Source organism: Falco cherrug, chromosome 13 (assembly GCF_023634085.1).
Source record: "Falco cherrug isolate bFalChe1 chromosome 13, bFalChe1.pri, whole genome shotgun sequence".
In the NCBI taxonomy this organism is placed as follows: domain Eukaryota; kingdom Metazoa; phylum Chordata; class Aves; order Falconiformes; family Falconidae; genus Falco; species Falco cherrug.
Genome location: NC_073709.1, coordinates 2,255,984 through 2,280,270, shown reverse-complemented (window position 1 = coordinate 2,280,270; position 24,287 = coordinate 2,255,984). Strand labels below are relative to the sequence as shown.

At 51.2% G+C, this 24,287-nt stretch overlaps 1 protein-coding gene across 12 annotated transcripts in view; it reads left to right on the top strand.

Moving 5' to 3' along the window:
* Positions 1 to 9,296: 9,296 nt before the first annotated feature.
* LOC102054298 (sodium/potassium/calcium exchanger 3) overlaps positions 9,297 to 24,287 on the top strand; it is a 280,251-nt gene continuing 265,260 nt past the window's right edge. For 7 of the 12 annotated variants that reach the window (XR_008735018.1, XR_008735023.1, XR_008735021.1 and 4 more), the window contains exon 1: positions 9,420 to 9,598. Coding sequence is in view for 6 of the 12 variants with exons in the window: in XM_055726121.1 (XP_055582096.1) it covers positions 9,481 to 9,598 (118 nt within the window). In the remaining 6 variants the exon portion in view is untranslated. Of the gene's footprint in view, positions 9,599 to 24,287 lie in introns of all 12 variants that reach the window. The other 5 variants (XM_055726123.1, XM_055726120.1, XM_055726119.1 and 2 more) reach the window with 3 other exon arrangements.

Here is a 24,287-nt window from a genome sequence, read left to right as displayed (position 1 = left end):
ATGTTTCTAGGCAGAGAAGTGAGGGCTACCACTGGATGGGAGCTAACATCCCTGCTGAATCTCTCTCTTGGTCCTCTGTCAGTTCAGGCATGTTTCATTCATAGTTTAGGATGCCAATGAAGCTTCCTACATGAACTCCTCAATCTTCTCTTATATCTGAAACAGGGAAAAAAACGATAAAAACAAATTGTATATCTAATCACAGGAAAGATGAGCACAGCTTCCTTCTGGTGACTTTAATTAAGCTGCTTCAGCTGGGCCAGTAAGTTTAGCTCATTCAGCCAAGCAGCAACAGTTCTTCTTGTAATTGGGAATTATCTGATGACGCTGCAGCACTGTGATCTGATTGCATCAGCTAATATGTGAAGTGCTGATGAGCCAGTTTTGGATATGGACCCACAGATTAGCCCAGGGATCTCTGCCACATACAGGTCCTTCCAGTCCTAAGGGAACAAACAGCTTTTATGCTTTTCCTGCAGACCACACGTTCCTCTGCTGTTAGCAGTAGCCATTTCCAGCCTTCACTAAATCCAGGCACGCTAACCGAGACGGTGGAAGAAAAGGAGGAAGGGGAGATTTACCTGCTGTTTGAAGGAAAGTCCCACTAAGTGTTCTGGGAGGGGCCACCCCATCAGGGTAACCCCAGAGCAGCTGGTTCTGCAGTACCAAGGCAATAAGGACCCTGGCAGGGGCTCTCTGATAGGACTTACTGGAGATGCCAAGCTGAGTAAGTGATACTGCTGTACCCTGGGCTTGGCACGTGCTGAGCAGTCCTTGCTCTTTGCTTTCTCTTACCTCTGTGGAATAACAAGAAAACCACTGTCCAGCATCACCAGGTCAGTGGGCAGGGCACAATTTGAGTCTGCATGAACACAGCTGCTATTCTTCAAGCTGCCTTGCTGCAGTTACTGCTCAGTGTGTGGGCTAAGAGGAGGATGGTGATCTGGATGAAGCGCAGGGCCCAGAGAGATGTGATCAGAGGGCAATTGCTGGAAGAGATGCTCCTTGCAGGCTGGTGCTGTTCTGTGTCTTTGTGAAAGACCTGGGCGATGGCCAGAGCGCACCCTCAGCAAGCTCAAGGATGTTTCCAAGCTGGGGGAGCGACTGAAATGCGGGAAGGTGGCGGGGCTGCTGTTCAGAGGGACCAGGGCAAGGAGGGTAAGCAGGCTGGCAGGGTCCACGTGAGGTGGATTGAAGTGCTGGGGAAGGGAGAAGGTGTGCTGTATGTGGTCCTCTCTACAGGCTGGTGCAGCCTCTCCTGCGAGCCTGCCAGGGCACCTTCACTTCACGTTTCCCTGGAGCAGCTCTCCAGCTGTCTTGGCTGTGTGCGGCTCTTGGAGAAGACAAAGTCTGCTGAGCTGCCTTGCTGCCAAGCGGCATGCAGCTGGAAGTCACTATTCCCATGGCAGGTCCTCACCTGCCTCATGACCCATCAGTGTGCTGTGAGGCTTGATGCATCAGCAGGATTCAGATGTGCCTTACTTATAACCCATATCCTGAGAGCTGGGATGCTGGTGGCTTGGCGTGGTTTTGCCTGCGATGGTGACAAGTATTGCGTTAGCAGCTTGAGGCCCAGCCAGAGAGGTGGAGGAAAGCCTGATAAAGCCTGATAAGCACTTGGTAAAGCCTGATAAACACTTGATAAAGCGCTTTTCAAGTCCTTGTGTTCAACAAGGAAGCAGCAAGACAGTTCAAGAAAGGCAGCAAACAGAAGGTGCTTTCATACGGGCCAATGGAAAGAAGTAATTTGAGAAATCTCTGAGAGCTGTCGTCTCCAGGAGTGGGTCTTGAGGGGACAGGGATGTTTGAGGAAGATGGGGCAGAGTTTGGCATCTCGCCAGTGCCTCCAACATGTGATGCTTTTTAGTGGACAGCATCCCTCAGAGGCAGGCCACCACAGGATTTTTCAGCAGTGAAGGTGCAGGTGGATCGGTGGTGGTCTGAGCTTTACATTAGATTTCTTGATCTCTCTCTTTTTTTTTTTCCTAGGCCTTTTACCAGCTGTGAACTCTGATTAGGCTAATGTTAAGATTAATTCTGACACTGCTGTTCTCAATAGTTACAGTTACCCAGCCTTCTTTTGCACTTCAGAGATTTTTTTGTCCTCAGAAACAACTTCCTGTGGCAAAGGGTCCTCCAGGGTAATTTCACTGTGTGTAATAGGATTTCATTTGCATTTGTTTTGAATTTTCTGCCCTTTAATTTTGTTAAATGTTGCTGTTTTCTAGTGTTGTTGGGCAGGTAGAAAAGCAGCTCCCCATGTGCTTTTCTATAGACAGGTTGTTGTGCTGTAGCCTTTCACCAGGGCACGGTGCAGACAGATGTACCACCAGCCCGCTCCGTGCCTGCCTGTACATGCAGAAGTGGAGCAGTGAGCTGGAGGACATCCGATAAGGAGATGCAGAATTGCTCTATTTGTAAAACAGATCATTGATTTGAGAGTGATCAAGCTGGCTGCTGAAATAAAAAAAGGCAGGCCGAGAGTCATCCCAAGGTGTTCAGCCATGAGCTATGCAAGACATAACCTCATACCACAGGAAGCCCATGAAGTAACAAATATTTTTCTATTAATACCAGCATTTCTTTTGCCTCTTTCACCCTGAAAGAACCCTAGTTGGCTTTTATGCTTTGCAGACTTAATTAGTAATTACTTCTCCTTGCCACCGAAATACTAGATATTCCCACAGATAGGCCAGTAGCGGAGGATTAACCACAGGGACAAGCCTCTGCAGTCGCCTCCGGGAGGGAGAGTGCCACGTCTGTGGGAGGCAGAGGAGGGTCTCGGCTGGGCAGGAGATGAGTAAAGCTGGAGGCAGCAACAGATCGCAGAGCTGCGCCAGGGCAATGGCTCAGTGCACTAAGGGGAGAGGCTGCTCTCGCTGAAGTGGAAATGCTCGCAGGGCTCCTGGCAGGCTTCCCTCTGGGTGCCAGCCCAGGCAAGCACTGCCTTCCTTGTGAGACCTGGCACCTGCTGCCAGCCCGGCTGCTGCCCGGGCAGGGGGGGCAGCCCATGCGGGGGGCCACATGGGCAGAGGCCGCCCCACGCCTGTCCCGGACCGATGGCGTGGGAGAGGCCGGCGGCGCTCTGGCAGAGGAGGGCTTTCCTGCCCACTCCTGCCTGTCCAGCTCCCACCTTGGCTGGGCTCAGTAAGGGAAAACAGCCCCTAAAAACAGGGGTGGGGGCTAGAGAAGGAAATATCTCCAAGCCTCAAAAAGGGACAAATATATATACCCATACAAATGCAGTGTATATTATTTCTTTTGTCTGTTTCTCCACGTATGTATTTAATCACGAATCTTCAGTCGAGAAAGAGGGGGCATGGAAAGCTTTAGAAAAATCTGTCTGAGAGAGAGTACAGAAGAGAAATGGAGTAAGAAAGCCAGATGATACTGCCCTCCTTTAACCACCAAAAAACCCCAAACCCTTCTGGGAGAAGGCAAGCCAGAAATCGGTTCTGTCACAGTCTTGTTTATTTTTCTAAACAGCTGAAAGACTGAGAGCGCATCCCCTCCACTCCCTTCCGTACAACAGGCACCCCCCGTTACCGACAGGAGGGAGAAACAACACAGATGCCATGGACACGTGTGCAGGCATGTTCTGAGAATGGACGTCGTGTCCCATTTTTATGCTGCTGTTTGGAGACGGTTCTCTTTGCTTTTTCTGTGGCCGTTTCCCACTATTCAGTGGCCCAAAAACCAGAGGCAGCAAACGTCCTTGTCCTCAAGATGTGGCCTCTGTCCTTGGCTGAGCAAAGATGGCTCTGTGACACCCTGACGCCAACATTCCTGCTTTGCTTCTGGCAGGGCTCAGGGTCTCCTAGGCTGCTGCAGACCCTGTGGCGAGCTCCCTGTGCACAGCAGACATTTTCATCCTGCAATTATTTCTGTTGGTGTATTCCAGCTCTTTTCAGTGCTCCCTCACTTCTGCACCTTTCGCCTCTGCGGGTCCTGCCTGCCTCTGCAGCTCACTACCTGCTTAGCCACCCTCTGCACTGGGCTCGCAGGGTGCAGGCATGTTCGACAAAGTCCTTCCCTGACCTAGGGAAGCCGATGGGTCTGCCAGAAGTATCGCTTCTGTTTGCTTGGGGAGTATGAGAGAGCGGTTTGGTTAGCCCTGTGAGGGAGATGGACATTCCTCTTGTTGCAGGAAGACTTTGGTTCATACTGATGCCTCCCTAAAACCCTGAACTCCCCCATGCCAGCGCAGACAGTTTTGCCTCAGCTTTTGAGCTAGGGGGAAGCTGCCAGACTTCATAACAAAGACACCCAGCTTTATCCACGGGTATGTCCTTAAGTTGTTTTATCTAAGCAGATGAAAACTTATTTAAATGCTTTTAAATCAATGGGGAACAGGCATAGTCTTAACTACTGTAGACTGTTTTTACATGGTAATCACAACAGATGGGCAGCCTTTTGAACCACTTTGAACCTGGAGAACAAATGCATCACTGAGATGAAATAGTTTGTCATTGGTTTGTGTGGCACTGCCCATGAGTTGACTGGAGACATCACACCCTTCAGCTGCTGGCCATCAGCTAGCAGTGACACCCCTGCAGCGTGGCAAGGGAGGAGCGTACGTATACTCCCAGACCACCTTTGGTGCCAAGTTGGTCAGAGTTACTGAAACCAGTGTCGCCAGCAAATGGCATTAGGATGGCTAACTTTGCATGGGAGCAGAGGAGGCTTGCTCACACAAGCTTTCTGCTCACCAAGGGATCCCAGGCAGGAAGGAGGGAGTAACCATCAGTGGTAATCAGCAGTGTGTTTAACTGCATCTTCTTTGCGGTTTGCAAAGAGGATATGTGTGTAAGGCTTGTAGGTTGAACAGCTGGTTTAAGCCTGCCCCTCTTACCTCACAGGAGAGAAGCAACTGTGCTCAGCCACCACAGCCCTGCCAATAACCTGCTTAAAATGTGTGCACACCCAGCTAACACATGAGCTGAAAGGGTGATGCCTTCTGCGTAGACAGAGACTTGGAGGGATGACACAGGAGCTGTGCTGAAAGAGTAAGGCCTCAGGCTAAAGCCCAAAGCAAGGAAACATGCTGTTATTTCTCTCCAGTCTGCCCGGACTGCCTTAGGTGGATCTGCAGCAGCGGTCTGGTGTGTGACATGCCACAGCAGCAGAACTCGGTGATTCTGCCATACAGATGCCCTGAGCTGGTCGGTCTCTGCATGGGAAGTACTGCCCAGCCACAATCTCCTGGCGTCCCCAGCCCTGCAGGCATCTGGTCAAGGCTCCAGGGCAGCTGTCAAGTGCTGGGGTCCTTCACCCTCTAAACTGACTCAGGATGCTGCCCAACCGTCAGAAATCACTCTACCTGCCAGCCTGGATTCTGGCTGGCTTAACGTCTACCTAAAGGTACTGCTCTGCATTAATCCTAAACATATTCCTCTAGAGTTTAAAGCTCTTTGTGAGCATAACCTGCCAGTCCAAACAGAAGAAAATCTCTATTTGGTCTGAAGAGCAGAACTTGGCATGGTTTGCAGGGGAAAATGCCAAGTACTCAAGGCTGTTTGCTCTCCTTGAAACAGTCATGACTGCTCCTTAGCTCTGCTAAGGCACATCTGGCTGTCATCTCTGCACATCTGTATCCTGTGATTTACACAGTTTTCTCCTGATGCTTTATGTGGTTTTATGCTGTGATGAAGCTCTGGAAAGAACAAAAGCGCATCTCTCTGCCCCTCTGAGAGCTGGCTCTTTGGGAACCTTCCTAGGGCCCTAGCAAAGCTAATGGGTCCTCCTCCAGAGTCTGCAGCAAAGCCTTTCCACGGCCCTCTCGGAATGGTCCACATGGCAGCAAACAGATGCAAGCAGTGACTTGCAGTGAATCCACATGCAGGGCTGAAGCATTGCAGGATGCATCTGGGAAAGGAAGACTTCCCTTTGCACCTCTGTTCTTTTTGAGCCCTAAGGTGAAGTTTAATGCACACTCGAAGACCATTGCACTCACTAAGACTTAGAAGTCAGTCTTGTTAAGTTTGGTCTGTATTAAGACCGGTTCCTGGCCTTATAGGTCCAATAAGAGTTTTATGCAGCCTGTCCTTCATTTGCTATTTCAGGAAGGATCCCACTGCACAGGGACGAAGACACCACCTGGAACCTGTGAGCAACTGCTGAAAGAAGCAGCAGTTTCCTGTCCCTCAAAGGCTGTAATTACACACAAGGAGTTGTTTGTGCATCTGCTATCTCCCTTCCTTAGCCCGGCTGATGCTGAAGCCAGCTAAATAGGATTTCCTTGCTTGGATTACAGAAGAAACCCCAAAGAACATGTGGTGGTTCTGCTGCCTGCAACTCATCTCCGATGGTCCCAGTGCCTCTAACAGGTGTCTTTGCTGACTGGCATTCAAAAAGTGCTGAGATCACCAGATTCAGCATTTTTTTTTTAAAAGAGGTGTAATTGTGTGGTACATAGCTATGATCTGATGGCCTAAATGTGACACACTGTTAAGTTCCTGCCCAGTTCAAATATTAGGTGATCAAAAGATGCTCCCTGAAGAGTACTGAAATGCTTGGAAGAAGAACAAGAGTGAAAGGAGGAAAGTGGGAGAGGTGATATAAAGCAAATTATATATTCAGCAGCACGTTAGTCTCATCTTTCTTTAGCAGTTCTTTTTGTCTTGCAGGAGGCTTCTATAGAAGATAAATATAAGAGCTTTTCTCTCAGAAGAGTAACATCCATGGCAATTCCCCGCCTTCTCTCTCCTCCTGCAGACAGATCAGTTCAGAGCCTGCTCCGCCCACACACTGCTTTATCAGTGGGAGAGAAGAGGTAATTCTCCCATCTCATGCTCCCCAGAAATGGAAATGTTTCACAAGCCAGTACTTACTATGCTGGTAAGGAATTTGCTAAATTACTTTGTGATTCTGAGTGGGAAATTTGTTCCTTAGCTACACAGGCTTCCCAGATATTTCCAGTCTCAATTCTTGACACAGAATTCTCTTACACCTTGGTATTTACGAATAGCTCTGCAATGGGACGGAAGGGAGGCTTATGATGGAGGGGTCAATAATGATTTTGCAGAGACTCTCAGGGTCACATTTTTGAGCAGTTATAGACTTGAAAAGGACATTTAGATTTAAAAGGTAATACTTTGGGAGTACTGACATAGTGCTCTCATGCCAGCAAAGGGGACATTCACCCCCAAACTCCTTTCACCCCAAAGCTGGTCGATTGCTTCCACACAATATTGATCAAGAGTGAGCAATGAGACAGCCATACTCTCTTTCATAAATTCTAGTGACTTATTGTAGTGTTTGACAGCACTGCAGGTTTCAGAGTTGTTTACCATGGGATAAAACCTGCCCTGCCGGGGGGAAGGGAGTGTATCCTACTGGGAAAAAACCCAACCCAAACCAAAACACTTCTTCCATAGTTACATCCTAGGATGGTTGTTAACTTACTCTGTTTACTGTCTGGGTGGGAACTGACTCTGCCTACCTGGGGCCAACAGGGACACCATCATTTCTGATGTTGTCTTCAAAAGCAGCATTGAAAACTGACATCCTGATTAAGTTCGGAATTGCAAGAAACCCTTGGAGGAGAGGCTAGAAACTGAGTGCATAATAAGATGCCAGCCCTGGAATGAAACCCTCTCTAATGAGGATGGTTAATAACTAATACAAAGTACTGAGAGCAATGTTTTCTTTTACACCTGTGTCTGTCTGCAGCTAGCCACGGCAACTTGGGTAAAATTTAGACTATATGGACAGATGTATTCCTTCTGCTTTCTTGCTTGTCTAATCTGAATGTGGCCCTCCAGTCAGAAAGTGTTTTGCTGTTGTGGGCAAGGTGACACGTGGGTATGTATTGAAATGAGGATGCTGGATGGATGCCTGCCAAATACCTGGTGCCTCTTCCACCAGCTTGCAAGGGCTTCGGTCATGGACGGCATACAGGAGCCTCCCAATGGCGAGGGCCAGCTCCAGGTCGGTGCAGAGGGAGCAGAGCTCCTGTATGCATGTTGTGAGCACTGCTGTCACTTGTGGAGCAGCTGAGCTGGGACGGGTGAGGAGCAGAAAGTGCTCTTCATGCAGCTGCCTGCAGCTTGGGTTTTTGTCAGAAGTATTTTCACTTGAAACAATGGAATGTCTGAAATATTTTTGGAGAGTTTCTGTTCTGTCGTTGCATCAATCTCATTTGATTTAATTCAATGTGTTCGCACCAAAGACAGCGCTGCCTATGCTCTCGCACTCCCTCCTCTCGTTGATCTCAGCCAGCGCCTCTTTGTTGCCAGCTTGCTTGCTAACGCTGCTGTCAGGGTGCTGGCACTGGGGGCCCAGGAAAGGTCCTCAACAGCAGCTCAGGTTTTAGGGACTGAGGGTTCAAACCCGCGCTCTGCCAGAGGCTCATTCCACTTGGGTGGGTATGGCACCCGACCCCGGTGCCCTTCACCCAGAGCGGGGATGGCGTGGTCTGCCCGCCCGCAGGCCCCGCAGGGCAGCGTGGCCCTGCGTGCGCTCAGGGCCCCCGTCCCAGTGCGGCCGGGCAGCCCTTGCGCCAGCGCTGCAGGGACAGTTACGGCTCCAAACCGGGGCGTCGGGATGAGGGGCCCAGGTCAGCCCAGGTGTTTACACCCGGGAGCCCAAGTGGTGGGCTGGTGCTGCCGCTGTGCTGTGCGCGGGCCGCCCGGTGGCACGGCCGGTGGCGCGGCGTGGGGGCGCGGGGGCCGCCCGGGCATGCACCCAGAGGCGCCCGCCGGAGCTCTGCCCCGCCGGCCCCGGCACGGCACCCGCCTGATGGGCGGGCGGGCACCTGGCAAAGTTCAGAGCGGAGCGTGGGGAAGGGGAACAGCCCCCCAGACCCACGGCGAGACCCCCCGAGTGAGACCGCACGGAGCGCAGAGGGATGGCAGGCGGGTGCGGGCCGGGGGCCGGCAGAGGCGGGGGCACGGTCTCGCTCGGGGGCTTCTTCGGCTTCAGGCGTGGCGAGCGCGGGCGGAGGCCCCGGCACCGGTGATGCCCAAAGTCCCCGTGTGCCCTGGGAAAACAGCGAGGCGGGGCGGCGGCAGGTCCGGCACCTGTGGCGGTGCGTGGCGGGCGGGGGCCGACTGCAGCAGCGGGAGAGGCCGCGGCCCCCCGGCCCCCAGCGCCGCGCGCAGCGGCGCCCCGGGGGAAGGTGCCGCTCCAGCGCCGGGCGCGCAGCTGACGCGCTCCCCGCCCGCGGGCCCGGGGGTCTCGGGGCGCGGCGGAGGCAGCCGGGGCCGGGCGGCTGCAGCTCCCCGCCCCCTCCCCGCCCAGGAAGCGTCGGCGGGGAGGGGGCTGGCCGGGGAGCTCGGACTCCCGCCGGCCCCGTCTGCCCGCCCGTGCCTCCATCCCTCCCCGCCCCCCCGGCTGGCCGCGCCCGCTGCCCGCGCCGCGCAGGGGCGGTGGGCCGGCCGGCCGGCGCGCAGGCGGCGGGGGGCGGGCAGGGGCGGTGCTGCGGAGCCCCGGCTGGGCTCGGCTCAGCGCGGCGCGGAGGAGCGGAGCGGAGCGGCCGCGATGGGCGCCTCGGCGGCGGAGCGGCGGCGGCGGCGGCGGGGGGACCTGCTGCGGGGGCAGCTGGGCGCCCTCGCCGCCCTGGCCCTGCTCCTGGCCGGCTGCGCGGCCGGTCGCGGCGGTGAGTCTGCGCCGGGGGCCGCTCTGGGGGGCGATGGGCCGGGCGCGGGGCCGCGGCGGCGGGAGGGGGGGTCACCTGCCGCGGAGGTGAGCCTTACCCGGGCGCCGGGGGAAGGCAGGGGGAGGGGCCGCGCGGGGGCCGGGACCAGCCGGGGGTCCTCCACGACGGGAGCCCCCCTTCCCCGCCCCGCCCCGGGCCGGTGCGGTGCGCGCTGGCGGGGGTGGCGGCAGCCGCCGGGAGAGGCGAGGCGAGAAACTTTGCGGGGGTCCGCGCTGGGGCCGGGGCCGCCGCATGCGTGCGGCCGCCGCCGAGCAGCGCCGGCGGAACGGGTCCCCCCGGCTGTCGGCGCCGGGGTCCCGGCGGGGACGGGGCGCGCTGCCGCGGTGCAGCCGCCCGCGTGTCCCCGGTGGCCGCGGGGCAGCGCCGGGCTGGCGCGTGTCGCTGCGGGAGAGGGGCTGGGGAGGGCGCCGGTCGCGGTCGGGCGTTGAGCGGCCGCCTCCTGCTTCGGCTCGGCCGGCTGTATGGGGAGGGTGATAGCGAGCGATTTGTATTTTGCATTGCAAATATGTGAGTGTAAGCAGAATTTACGCAAGGTTTATTTTCCTTTAAGTGAAGGAGAGTGTACCCCTCCGTGACTCGAATTTGCTTTTTAAACAAACAGACGTGTCTTAAGGGTTTTGCAGTGTCCAGCATGGTGTGAGGAATGCTCTGATCTTTAGGAAAGAGCACAAACACCAGTGAAGACTTGAACACAGTTTTTCTTATGGGGTATAACAATGCTTGGAGGCGTTTTTAAGATTTGGGACTTCAGTGCCCTTAAATTAATCACTCTTTCTTCTTTTTGTACGTGTGTTCTAAAAGTTACACTTTTTTCCATGAGCGGGGTGATTTCTTCTGAGAACTAAGGCCAGAGAAGACAGACATGAACATCGTTGTAAGTAAACAGGGGTATATGCATGTACTTAAGTATATTTAAGTCTACCCACACAGTATCTGCAGATGTGTGACACTAATACCAGTCCTTCTTTTACATAAACTTCAAAGCCTACTGGTGAGAAGGTTCTTCCTTTGGCATGCCTTGCTTCTCAAGCTGGTGGGGCCAGACCACTACCCTCTTCCCGCTTTCTGTCGGTGGGAAACCAAACCCCCTCTGGCCCGTACCCCGATGGAGCGGGCTGGCTGCTCACCTTCGCCACATGCTAAATTGTAGATTACGTGGCAAAGGCAAATTTCAGACCCATTTTAAATGGGACATAGGGTGCCACCCTTCTCTCTGCAGGGTAGTGTGGATTCCCATCCTGTGTTTTACTCTCCTTGAAGGTGGTTTTCCCAGTGATGCGGAAGGGAGCTCCATTCACTGAGTAAAGGCAGTGTAGGCTGTAGAGGTCTGTGCTGCAGGTGAATTCATCTGTGCTTTGCTTGAATTGCCCAAAGCGTTCCCCAGCCAGGCACCGCTAACATTTGTCAGGGCTCTTGCTGTATTGCTTCAGTTTGAGAGAGTATCTCATCTTATGATCAGAGTTAGCTCAGAATTAATCTGAGAGACAAGAAGTAGCATTTGGCATGATAGGCATGGCACCCTGTGCGCCTGCGGCCACGCAGAGCCAAGAGCCGCAATGAGGAGATTTGTTTTACAGGTGGAAATTTTCCACAGTGCCCACTACATCTGCTTCCTCTTTGTGGGACCTAAGCGACGGGGCTCTCTGGGGAGCCTCACTGACAGCCAGCAGCCTGCTGCTCGCTGAAGTCTGTGTCGTGATTAGATAGGAGGTGGAATGATGCATCTTGATTTGGCGATTTAAATATTTCTTCCCATGTAAACATGTGCGGTTTAAGATCAAATACAAACTTTTGACTCAACTGCAGTGCTTTTATAGCAAAAGGCATCTCCCACCCCGCTCCCCTGGCAGGAGGCGGCAGCCTTACCCTGTGCTCCCAGGGTAGTTTTCGCTAGCAGAGTGGTGTGGTATGTGGAGTATACACAGTGTATGCCGCTGATGTGCAGCTCGCTCGCGTCCTTGATGCCAGAGGGGCTGACGGCAGCACAAAGCTGGGCGTAGGTTTTGTTGGGGTGCAGTGGAGATGCTGGAGTGATCACTGCTCCTGTGGAGCCATTGCATCGAGGTGCGATCCAGCCCAGCAGCCATTGGCTTGGATCACCGTTTTAGATTATGTGTTCTTGCTTTTAATGCTCCTGTTCTTAGTCAGTCCCCTTTCCCTCAGCCAGTCTCTGCTACGGCCTGGATCCAGAGGAGCATGGCCTGTCAAGTCACGGGTGACCTCTGTTTGCAGAGGGGTGTGAGGTGCCAAAGCCTTCAGAAAGCGCATGTGCTTGCATCCACTGCAAGGAAGACTGGAGCTCTTCCTGAAGCGGCAGGTAACCACAGTGTTTTAATTGATGAACCCTCTGTAGTGGGCAGCTCTAGAGGATAGGGCGTGAGGTCTGGTTTTCTGTTCCGGTGGCTCCCCCTGCTTTTCTGGATGATTTAATCTCTCCGTGTCTCACTTGGCTGGGTCTCTAATAGGAGGTCTCCTTTTCAAGTGGCTTTGAGATCTGACGCTAAACAATGTGTAATGACAAAGTGTTACAACGTTACGATGTTTATATGAATGTCCTTCCAAAGGTCTTTGTATTCCACAAGGCTCAGTCTTTCAAAAATAGATACACTGCAAATTAACAAGAAATCCAAGTTCGGGGAGTTGATCTGGGTGGTGAAGGTGCGGCTGGGGTGCCTCCTCCCCTCTTCCAGGCAGCATAGATCCATGGTTATGCTCTGACATGCAAGGAAGTCACACGGGTAAATAAGAGGTGTAACTGAGGTCAAACACAGCCCTGCAGACCCAAAATACACCTGCCAGGCACTGGATTGCCATATGCTTTTTGGTCTGCTGCTGAGGGGACTGGAGGTGAAGGAAAGTTATAGGAACGCCTCCGTAACTCGAACAGCATGAGTCGCTCCAAAGCTCTGCCTGACTCTGCCATCCTCACAGGAAAAGCCAAAGCATGAAGTTTTCTTACTTTCTTTCTTTTTCTCCCACCCTGCCCCCCCATCAGTCTGACTCAAATTCTGTCTTGCCTCCACTCCTCCCTCTATGAGAAACTTCGTTATATGAGACCATCTTCCAAATTGTGATTATTCAGGTTTTTCAAGGGAGGCTTCTGAGTCAGGCCTTTGACCAGTTTACTCTCGGGGACAGCAAAAATAGCAGGGGCATCAGTCAGTGGGATTTTTCTTTTCTTCTTTCTGTGTGCCTGCGTTTTTGGCAGGGTGGTAAGGGAAAGCTGGGTCTAATTCTGCAGCCCTTACTCATGGGGATGGGCACGTCCAAGCAAATGGAGTTGCCTGCATGATTCAAGCATGGAAGATTTGGGTTGCTTTTAAGTCTTGTTTTAACTTGACGGGAGTGCAGTATTCAGAATGGTGGAGCAGGGCCTGCCAAGTGCATTTTGACTTGTTCTGAGACTTACTCCAAGTCCAAAGCTCAGCCTGATTTTTCCAGGACTGAGGGCTTCCTGGTCCTTCTTGCGGGCTGCAGAAGGCTGCGAGCATCCATGTCACAGTAACACGCTTACAGAAAGTCTCTAAGCCATCCTGGGTGGCGTGATGGGCAATGGGGAGCAAAGATCCCAGCATGTCTGCCTCCCAGCCCTGTGCTAGCTGGAGGAGCTCACGGGACTGGAATGAACCACGCAGGCTGTTTCCTCCCGACTGCTTTGTCTTGTCACTGTCCCTGCCTACCGCAAAGGGCTTTTCCTCACAGATCTCCTTACCGCCAAATTAGCATGGAAGAACTTTGGTGTGACAGATCCTGGTCCTCTAGCTGGGAATTAAGTGACAGATCCCCAATTTCATTGGAATGTTTTTGTTTGTGCAAACCAAGAAACCCAAACCGAATTTTAGAGGTCGTGCACTGAAAGCACAAAAGCAGTTGTTTTCCTCACCTCTTCAGTGAAGCGTAATCCTAGCTTCACTGAGAGTAATCCTAGCCCAGATGTAATGCTGTAATCGTTGGACCCCTGGATATGGGAATTTACCCTCATAAACTAGGGAGAGGCATCAGGCCAGAGCGTGGTATGCGACCTCTTTGGCAGGGAGCTTGTTTGGCCTTGCAGGAAATGACTTGTTCATTTATTTAGTACTCATTCAAGGTCCTGCACCAACAGCTGACAGAGGCTGAGGTCTTCTATCAAGCAGCTTGCAGCGCGGGGAGCAGCAGGGATGAGGCATGCGGCTCTGCTTGGAAGGAGCAAGGGGGAACATGCTTAAAGATGTGCTCAACTTTCAGCACCTGCTTACGGTACTGGTGGAGCAGGGCTTGTGCGCCTGGCTGTGAATTTGGGCTTGCTGCGGGATCTCCCTGAAGAACTGCCTTGGGAATGTTCAAATCTCCATACCTGCCAGTGTTTGGGGTCCACTTAATTAAAACATTATGAAAGTGTGGGGACGCGTGCCAGGCTGGTCAGCTTGCCAAAGCTGGGTGCCCGAGGTAAACTCCAGCACGCCCCTAAATTCATGGGGTCTTGGTCCTCAGGATGTGGGTGCGGGCTCCTTGGGAGCTCCCACCTCTGCAGGGCATGAAGGCAGAAGGTTGCTTGCCTCCCCAGCTGTTCAAACCCAGACAGAATGCGAGGCGGTGAATAGCAGAAAAACTCCATGATCATCATTTCTTTAGTGCCTGTTAAGGGAAGGTAGGCTTGTGGCTCTGTGGCTGCCTGGGCTGATCTAACTGCAAATGCTCTGTCCTGCTCTCGGTGCTGCTTGTGGCTGCTCCTGCCCACGTTGCCTCCTTGTGCATGGGCTCCTGCATTTTGCAGGCCCTTAGCTGAGTCTCCAGCAGCTAACACAGCAGAAAACTAGCTTAGGATAAATAAAGGACTTTTTTTAAAATTTTTTTCCCCCCCTTCAGATTAGCACACTAAAATGACTTGGTGAGGGTCTTAACAAGCTGTAGCTGAACGGAGAGCCCCTAGGTGGTGGCCGTGGTCAGAATAGCAGAGCTCATGGGAAGGTGGGCATGGTTGGTTGGTTTTTTCTAAGCTCTTTTTTGTACTTCCCTCCTGCTGCTGATCTTGAATGGCCCTTAATGTTGGGAAGGCTGGCTTGTCACGCTGTCCATTTTTGGTCAGATTCTCAAAAGGAAGGGCTCAGCTGGAGCTGTCATATATTCATGTGGCAGGTACTTGTGTCTCTAGCCTCCTGGGAATGAGACTGTGAAAAAAATGATCTGTCCCTGGATGGGAAAGGGTCATTCGGGAGATCAGCAGCCATCCCTGCAACAAGAAAACTCCCTTCACCTCTGGAGCTGACCCTGCTTCTAAGTGTTAGTCTGCCCCAGGGCATTTTTCTCTGTTTTGTTTCTGTTCTTTCTTTAAACTGATGGCAACCCTATGGTAGCTAGAAAAATACTCTTTTTTTCTTTCTCCGCTTCCCCCCCGCCTCCCGTTACTGTGCCTTTGGAACAGTTTAAATTACCCTTTCTCGCTTTCCTGTCCACAAGGAAGCATAGCAAAAATGAAAATTCATAGATTCTTCCCTAAGATAAGACTTGAAGAAAAGAGCCAGGTCTCATGAAACCTGTCACTTAAAACTTTGGAGTTTGGTTTTTTCAAATGGAAGCCAAATGGGGTTATGGAGCATAGAGCCTGAGGGATGCATCTTGTTACTGTTGTTACTTGGAAGCCAGTGCAACTTCTTCGTGCGATTTCTGCAAAAATACACTTCTTCTGCAGACTCAGTGATCATATGCTGCGCTGCGGTGGGAGCTGCACTTTATTGTCACAGGCTGTGCTTTCCCACCTGTTCTGAGGCACACTGTTTTTTACATCTGGCAACCAGGCAGCTGAGTTGAAGTCATGCATTTTTGGAGAAAAAAAAAAGGGGGGGGGGGAAGAAGAGGTGTTTGCTTTTTCCAGCCTTGTTCTCCTGCCCTTCTCTAGACCAGTCTTTAAGCATGGGATTTTAGAAAGCATCAGGGATTTTCAAAAGCCTTGTTCTGCTCTAAGTTTTACCTTTAATATCACCACAAGTCAGGTCGAACCGATGCAGAGAGCCACTGGTAACCTCATCCTAATTTCTTTCCACTGGTGTGGCTTTATGGGAAGAATCAGTGGAGCAGTGGGCATGCCCTGGTGTGGGCAGGATGTTTGTAGCCTCGCCGCTTTAATCATTATGTCCTGTAGACATGCTCTTAGAAGAGTAAGGTTACACGGTGAGTAAATCTTAGTGGCTGGTCTGCAGTAGAGCTGCATTACTCACAGCATCAAAGGGAAATCCTTTGAAAATGGAAGTGGTAAATGCGTGTAATTTGCAGCTTGTGAGTGGACTTTTGGCTGACCCTAAAGGGATGAAGGTGTGTTGCCTCTGCAGATGCTGGACTGTCAGACTCCTCAAGCTCTGAACAGCCTGTCCATGTGTTATTTACTGCCAAGGGCATCCTGACTCGGGAGTTTGCATTTAGCTACTTGAAACCCCTAGGGCACAGTTCCATCTCCCTTTGTCTTGTCTCCCAGCAAAGTTTATGTTATCTTCTCTTGCATTTGTCAAGATGGAAGGTCAAGTCTCCACGGCAGTCGGAAAAGTGCCTATTCAAGTGAGACTTAGGCCTGATTTTGTCAGCTTGGAAACTGATAGCAATGGAGCTGCGGTTATATGGAGTTGGCCATAGGATGAGCCCACTGAACCTGGGGATTTTGGAGGGTGTTGAGCCCCCCATTGCTTTGGCAATGGAGCCAGCTACATCAAAGGAGCATCTGTAAGACATTAAATATGTGCGGTCAATGTGTCCGTACCATAGCATGGCTGGATTTCAGCTTAACACTCAGATTTAAAAATAAAATGGGTGCAACCTCTAGACGCCAAGCTTTTCTTTAGGAACAGGCTGAGAAAACTCTGGAAACTAGGGGCTTTCTGAGTGTTGGGGGAAAAGGAAGACGAGGAAGGAAAGGGAGCAGGATGGGGTGTTGCATTCAGCAACAAGGGCTGATGAATAGAAGCACACAGTAACTGGAGGTGACCTGAGACTGGATTAAAAGGTGAAGTTTGATGTGGACTGAAGATGTTTAAGCTGTTTTTTTTTGGCAGTATCCCTGAGACTAGGAGCACTGCACCAAGGGCTCCAGGGGGAGGGCCTGGGTCTTGGTCTTCTGAAAAAAAAAGAAGGCGCTGAAGAGGAGTCCAGATGTGGTGTCCAGGGAGGAGGCTGTGTGGGACAGTACTTGCTGGGACTTTATTTGCCTTTTATGGACTTTTTTGGCTTACAGGGACTGCTGAAGAGGTGTGATTGAACGTCATCTGCCTATAAGCCTTGCCTGCAAGAAGCAGATGGTCCCCCAGGTCCTGCCTTGGACCTGAAAACTGCTGGCAGGCCCAGAGGAGAGGGCAGCCTGCCTCCTGTGATGCCTCCAGTCCCATGTTGGCCTTGCCCCATGCTGCAGGCTGCCCTTGGCAACCCAGGTCATGGGTGCTGCATCGGTGGGTGTGAGCGTGTGTTCAGGGAAGGGGGATGTACCTTTCATCAAGGGAGAGCGCTCTTGTGCACAGGGAGTGTCAAAACTGGTCTGGAGGCACAGATTTCGTTGTTTTGGAACATTCCTTTGCTGAGCTGAGCAGCTGTGCGAAGTGGCTGAGATTCACAGTCTGGTCTGACCTTTCTATGCCTCCAGTAGTGTGTGCGGTACTTTGGCCACCAGCCATGTTTGTGTGTCCATAGGCAGTTAGGCCATGATCCAGGGAAAGAGTGCTTAACTTGCAGCGTGTGAAGTACTGCGCTTGACTTCAGTGGGCTCATGCGTGTACGAGGTTAACCAGATCCTTCCTTGCTCAAGCTGTTCCTCTGTCCGTGGCCTCTTCGGAGGAAACGAGGCAAGTAAGCGTGTTCTCAAGTTATCGAGTGGGGAAACTGAGAGGCAAGTTTGTGGGATGCTGGTGGCACAGGGATGACAGACGCCCAGACGGAGCGCGGACCTGCAGATGGGTTTGTGCATCGGTCCACAGGGTGTGGACGTCTCCTGCCAGGTCAGCCCCGAGAAGTCTCCTGTGGCCCTGTGGTGGCTGAGGGATAAGAAGCAAGCAGGCAGGGTGCTCTCTTCAAGCGCGGTGTATCTCAGCTGTTGCAGTGGTAGAAGAGGAGAAAGACGTGTTTGGATAGTGCTGAGCATGCTTTTCTAAAGAGAACTTTGGTATGCCAAGGCTCATCTTCAGTATTCGCTCCTGCAGCAAGCATCACCTATCAAATGAGAACTGCAAACAAATTTTAATAGCTCAATTAGGAAAAAGCCTGTTAAAGTCCAAGAAAATAATACTTTTGATATGCAAGCCAAAAACATGCTAACTGAAGTACGAACAACTGAAGGGTCTGCTATTAAAATAATTCTTATTCAGAGATAGACTCATCTGCTTTTTTTCCCTAAGATGGCCAGAACATCCTGCAACATAAAGCAGGAGGAGAAGCGAGCCTTACATGGGCATTCTTTTCTCCTCCAAGAAGATTTGCCCTCCAGTTCTCTGTGCACCTCTTTGTGATAGTTGCTTTGTATTTTATTGCCAGCTCACAGGGAGAGCATGACAGAAAGAAACCCTTTTAAATGAGCGGTGCATGCACTGGGCCAGCACAACAGTTCATTTTATGGGAAAAGAAGCAAGAGCACAAGCCACGTCAGTTGACGTTACACACAATGATGTGTACTAAAAGGCTTTTGATTTCAGTTGTTAAGAAAAGAGTAGGTATGTATGATGTGTAACTCCGCAGGGTGGTGGCAAGTAGAAGAGTTGTTAAATGTCTTGCTTCTGTGCTTAGTAAGTGCTGTGCCATACGGAAGCTGATGAAGATTCTGGCTGTGATGCTGCTTGCCGGTGTCCCTTCTGCTCCCTGCTGTGCCAAAGGGTGCCTTGGTGCTGCTGCAGGGCTGGGGACAGGGGATGCTGTGGAGCCATGCAGACAACAGCCTTACCAAGCTGCACAGCGAGAAGAGATCTCATTAACTGGGGTGGCATAAAGTCCTCACGGGGATGTTGGCTGCTGGACAGCTTAGTGGACTGGTCCCTTGGCATAGCTAGCGTATCGTACTGTGGTTAAGGTCTTTTGACTGAGCGCAGGTTTTGCATCTTGGGTCTAGGTGAGCAGAGACCTTCCTGCTGCAGTATGGAGTGTACTGGTTAGCGCTGGCATTCTCACAAGCCCTGTTGTGAAAACCGAGCTAAAAAGACCCCTGTCTCAAAGAGCTTCCTTCCAACCCACCCAACTGCCCTATCGAGCTTGCTTGCCCACGGTACGCTTGTTCAACAGGTTACATCAGCTGTGCTTATAGCAAAGGTTTCGCTTGCCATGGACGACTTCTCAGAAAGTAGTGTCATTGGACGGGAGGGAGAAGGAGAAGAGGCAATGCTAAAAAACCCCCTTAAGTTAATTTTACTGCTGACAAAGTAAAATTAAATTATGAGTTTCATGTTCTTTGGATTTATTCTTGCACTAAATCAGAGGAGTTGACAAATCAAGCTTGTTCAGAAGTTTTCCAAGAACGTGACTGAGTAACGTAAAAATCTCCTGAATCAAAAAACGATCCAAGGAAAGGTTGCAGGAGCCCTGCCTTAGCATTGCTCGCTGATGGGAGAGGCAGTCAGTGTGTTTCAGGGAGAAGCCCTATGGGCCTGGGAGACCTCGGGAGCCGTCATTGTATGGCTTGGGGCTGCACCTCCCGCTGGGCTGAGGTCTGCAGGGACAGAGCTGTTGCTGTGTCTGGGGTGAGGGAGGCCGCTAAGAGGACTTATTCGGGAGGTACTTTCATAAAGGTTTATCCTGGGAATGAGTGGCTGCGTGCCCGGTGGTGACATGCCCAAGCACTGCCTCCCTGGGTGCCGCACACCAAGCTGTGGGCAGCTCGTGGCCAGCGGTGTCCCCTCGTGTGGTGCAACCTAGTTTCCCTCCTTCTCTCGGATTTCCTGGGTGTCAGCTGTTCAGTCAGGTAAAATACTAGAGTTTTCCAGTCTTAGGAGCTTCCTGTGATGAAAGGCACAAGATCTGGTGACTCCCAAGCCCCCTCCTGAAATCCAGCCTGCCTTCAGGCTGGTGTCAGGCATTCAGCTTCTTGGTGTGATGAAGCAGCCTTCCAACATGCCACTGGTGATGGAAGCAAGTTGAGAGAGAAATTTGGGATGATTTTGGAAAGAATGAAACTTAAGAGGAGAAGAATGGAAAAAAGTATCAGTCGCCACCCATTACTGTGTGCTAAAGTCAAAATCGCTAGGGATTTTGCATCAGCTAATACATAACAGACTGCAAAATGAAACAACAGTGTCCGTGGGTTTGTTTTTAAAGCCTTGATCGTAAGGCTATTTAAAAAAAATAGAAAAGGCTTTTTGTTTCATTTTAGGTAAAAACGTGTATTTTCCAAGGGAGGCATGAGCTCTGTTAATCCCACTACCTGCCTCTTAGGTGCACATTTCCAAAGCATCTCAGGAGCAGGGCTGCGTGCCGGCTGGCAGTGCTGTTTGGATACGGAGGCTGAGGACTGTAGAACTGAAGTCTCAAATTGTTTAAATTGACTTTGGTGGCACAGTGCCAGCTGACACCAGCTGAGAATCTGGACAGAACAACTTGTCCAAGGTCACCTCACAGGCTAATAGCAGAGCAGTGAATTAAACTCAGGTCTGCAGAGTCTCATGTCAGGGTAAGTAAAGAACACATACAGCTTCTTGGAGGGTCCTGCCATTCTTAAAGCCTTATAAAGGAAGGACAGCGTCAGGTACTTGATTCTGGTATGATGTGGAGTACTACCCTTTTGTGCCAGCATCTCTGGTTAAAAACAGAAACTTTTTTTTCTTCCCTATAGTATTATTTATTTCCTTAAAATACTTAGGAAAATTCCAGTTTGGGATTTTACTAGAAAGATGCCCTTACTCTGAGCAAGGGTCTGTGTTGAGCTGGGCCAGGCTCATTTCTCAGAGGAGAAAGGCAGAGGCACTGCCGCGAAGCTTGTTGGCTTGTGCCTGCTGGGGCTTGTGTCTGCCTTTTTCAGCAGGCAGGGAAATATTCCCCAGGTGAGAAGAGAGAGAGCGTGGTGTGCAGTTTGGACGGCAAGTGTGTGCACATCATCTGCTTGTAGGGACAGGCTGCCTTTTTAGTCATCTGCAAAGGAGTCTCTACAAACTTCAGCCATGGCTTAGTACGGAACGCCCCCTTTGAAACATTTTAGGAGGTTTCTGTGCTAATGTCACCCTGACAGTACATTTAAGGGCTAGTCTAAAACCAGTTGAAGCAGTGGTAGTATTCTCTTTTGATTTCAGGGGTGACAAAGATCCTATTCTTTGAGTCCTCGCTTGGTTTTGGAATTGTGTTTTCATTAGATGCATTTATTTTTCTCTGCTTTCCACGTTTCTGAATATTGAGATGGCACCATAGACCACTGTTTTCCTTGTACTGTTTTCTCTGGGGTGGGGGAAGGGAAAGATCAGAACGACAGGGCTGTTCTAGCTTTGGCCATCTGGAGTTATTCCTTAAGGTCTGTTCGGTCAGAATCTCATCAGTGGTTTAGAATCATAGGATGGTTTGGGTTGGAAGGGACCTTTGAAGATCATCTAGTTCTGACCCCATGCAATGAACAAGGACATCTTTGACTAGATCAGGTTGCTCAGAGCCCTGCCCAGCCTGACCTTGAGTGTTTCCAGTGTCGGGGCATCTACCACCTCTCTGGGCAACCTGTGCCAGTGTCTCACCACCCTCATCATAAAAAATGTCTTCCTTATATCTAGTCTAAATCTACCCTCTTTTGGTTTAAAACTGTTAGCCCTTGTCCTATCATGACAGAATGCGATATGTGTTTGCAGTGTGTTTGCAGCACACCTCCGTATCGTGGCTCCATTTCCCTGTCCCTCCCTTGCCCGGAGGCTCCCCAGTAGCAGGTGTGTACAGGTCTGTGCTGGACCTGCACCACTTGGACCCCTGGCAGCGCCTGGGTGGTGGTGCCTGCTGTGCCCCGCAGCTGAGGTAGAGCAGAGGGAGCCTGCTCCCAGCGGGGCACCGTGCTGCTGGGGAGGTGGGTGCTCGGTGCACTGCTGAGCTGTGTGCCTTGGTTCAGGAGCTGACCAGTGTGCTCAGCGTCTGAGAGCTTATGGTCGCTGTGTTTGACCAGAAGACAAACTCTGAAGCATGAGATTTCCCACTGTGGGTGCTAAACATACGAGTTGGTTCTGTTAAGCGGTGAAGTTGCACAAAATATGAGTATTAATGATGATTGTGTTCTTTTCCTGTACGTTACCGGGGCTCTTCAGAAAAGAGCTGAAACAAGTGCTCCCCAAATTAGAGTGTTTCCTACATGAGCTGAAGTGTGGGAATTTACAAGGTGCTTCCTCATTGTGTCTGGAGATTCTTTTCTTATTCTCTTCTTCCCCACCCCCACCCCCACCCCCCTTGAAAGTTTTTCAACAACCATCCTGTAGGTATGGATGCGGGAGAGAGAATTGGAGGACCACATTGCAGCGTGGGGTCTGCCAGCAGAGATGCACAAGGCTGAACAGCCTGGTTCTTGCTGGAGGGAGCCCCACCGCTGGCTGCCTGCGGCGGGGCTGTGGAAGGGGACCCTGCTGGCACCCAGCCGGCAAGACGGGCAGGGTTCTGCCAGCCCCCTTACATGGCTGCCGCCGTGCACCCGTCCTACCCGCTGGGAGCGGGCAGCCCTGTGCTGGGCTCGGCTGGGCCTTCAGCCCCGTGGGCTGGCAGGCAGGAAGGGCTGGCTCTGGGTGGGAGGAGGCAGGGACAAGGGACAACCCCAGACAGCTCAGTGGTGGCTCCTGTTGACTGGGAAAATGGCCGTGCCAGCCATCTGGGGTTCGGAGGGCCCTGGGAGGCAGGAAAACCCAGGGCATCTTGGTGTGGTGGGCCTTGGCCTGGATCACGGTGCGGGGGGCAGAGGAGGTGGCGTCCAGCGGTGCAGTTGCGTTGGAAGAGCCTGTCCGTCAGGGAAGCTGCAGCAGGACACGTCTCTTTTCTAAGGCAGGCGAGGCTGGCGATTTTACTGCGGGTGATTAAAATGTGCCAGTCTTCAGGTCTGTGATTCCCATGGCTGGTGGGCTTTGTCCCTCTCTTTCCTTATTACCAGATTTATTTCTAGATGTGTTTACTTACTTGTAATAAATATGAGAGAGAGATGTCCTGGGGCTTCCATATCTATTTGTTTGTAATTAAGGTAGGATTAATTGCTCGAAATTGTTTTTAAGGGCCTGTTATGAGATCAGCAGATAAGAGCATGGGATAAGATACATAATGAATACATTATGCTATAAATAATGGACACAGCCAGTGCACAGGCATCCCTGAAAGGTAATAGCTTATTCAATATTTAATTAAGCGGGTACCATAGGGAAGGTACTCTATGTCACTAAGGTAATTTTCAACCTGGCTTAGTGACACATGGATCAGTCTGAATGAGGGCAGAAACCTGCATGCAGCTGGGACCCTTGGTTGGCAACATTTATAGTAATCACAGGGAAATGCTTGTTGGCTGGAGAATGGGTGAGGAGGGATAATGTTGAGGGTTGATAGAGAGGAGGTGCTGATAGCACCTGGAAGATTTGTTGGAACTGGTGCTTTGCTCATTCTCTTGAGACTGAGTCGCTGATCTAGCAGCATAGGAAGCCTTATGCTTTTGTCTGCTTTGTAGAAGAACCAGGCTTTCCAAGAGGACGCCTGATGGATGATCTGCCCTGCTGTTGGAGCCCATTTGCCTGCGGCTAGCTTGTCATGGCAGCTCCAGACCAGATCCGCTTGCTGGCCACTGGCAGAGGACAAGCTTGAGTGGAGGAACACGAGCACCCTGAAACACATAAACTGCTGCATGTGGGATGCAAACCTTCACAGCCTTTCTTGAGCTCCTCATTGTGGTACTTTCTGCAGCTTTTGCTATCTGGTCTTAATTTTAGCTCCGCACACTGGGAATGAAAGAGATGCATTAGAGCAGGGAACTGAGTTTCGCTGGAAAGAAGGCACAGCATGAGTTATGAGGCCAGTGGCTGCCCTTCAGCGTGTTCTTATCTGTGATAGAAGTTGAGTCTTGTGGGCTTTCTGAACAGATACAGAAAAAGGGGAAGTACTGCTCATCCGCAAGGCCTAAATTCATACATTTCACATCTCCTCCATGCTCTCATTTAATTATGTTTTATCCCCCATTCTTATACTAGTTCCACTGCCATCTTACCCATGCCAGTGCAGCAGGTAGTTAAATGAGATGCCTTAGTGCAAGACCTGGGAGATGTGTAAGGGTTGCAAAAGTCCAGCCTGCCCTCCTGTATATCTCTCCAGGTCTCTCTGTGGGGGTTTCTGCTTTGTATTTCCTTGTCTGGCTATCCGTGAGTTTTCCTGAATTTCACGGTATGTATAAAGAGTACTTTTAGGGAGCATATCCAGATTCAGTATGTACAGGGGTGATGTATTCTCTGGGGCTGAGACCTTGTCTCCATGTTGTAAAGTGCCTAGCATGTTTCCAGCACTATGGAAAGAGTAAATAATGATGATTAAATTAATAACAGTTACAGATTTAGTGTTGTTGCAGGGAAACACAAGGGGAAAAGAGTTGTAAGGCAAAAAGAAGGGGGAGAAATAGTCCTTTTAACTTGAAAAACATGTTTGTATTGAAATTAGACACAAAAGCTCCCTTTTCCCTCTTGCTTGTTTATTTTTTGCAAGATTCATTTTTTTT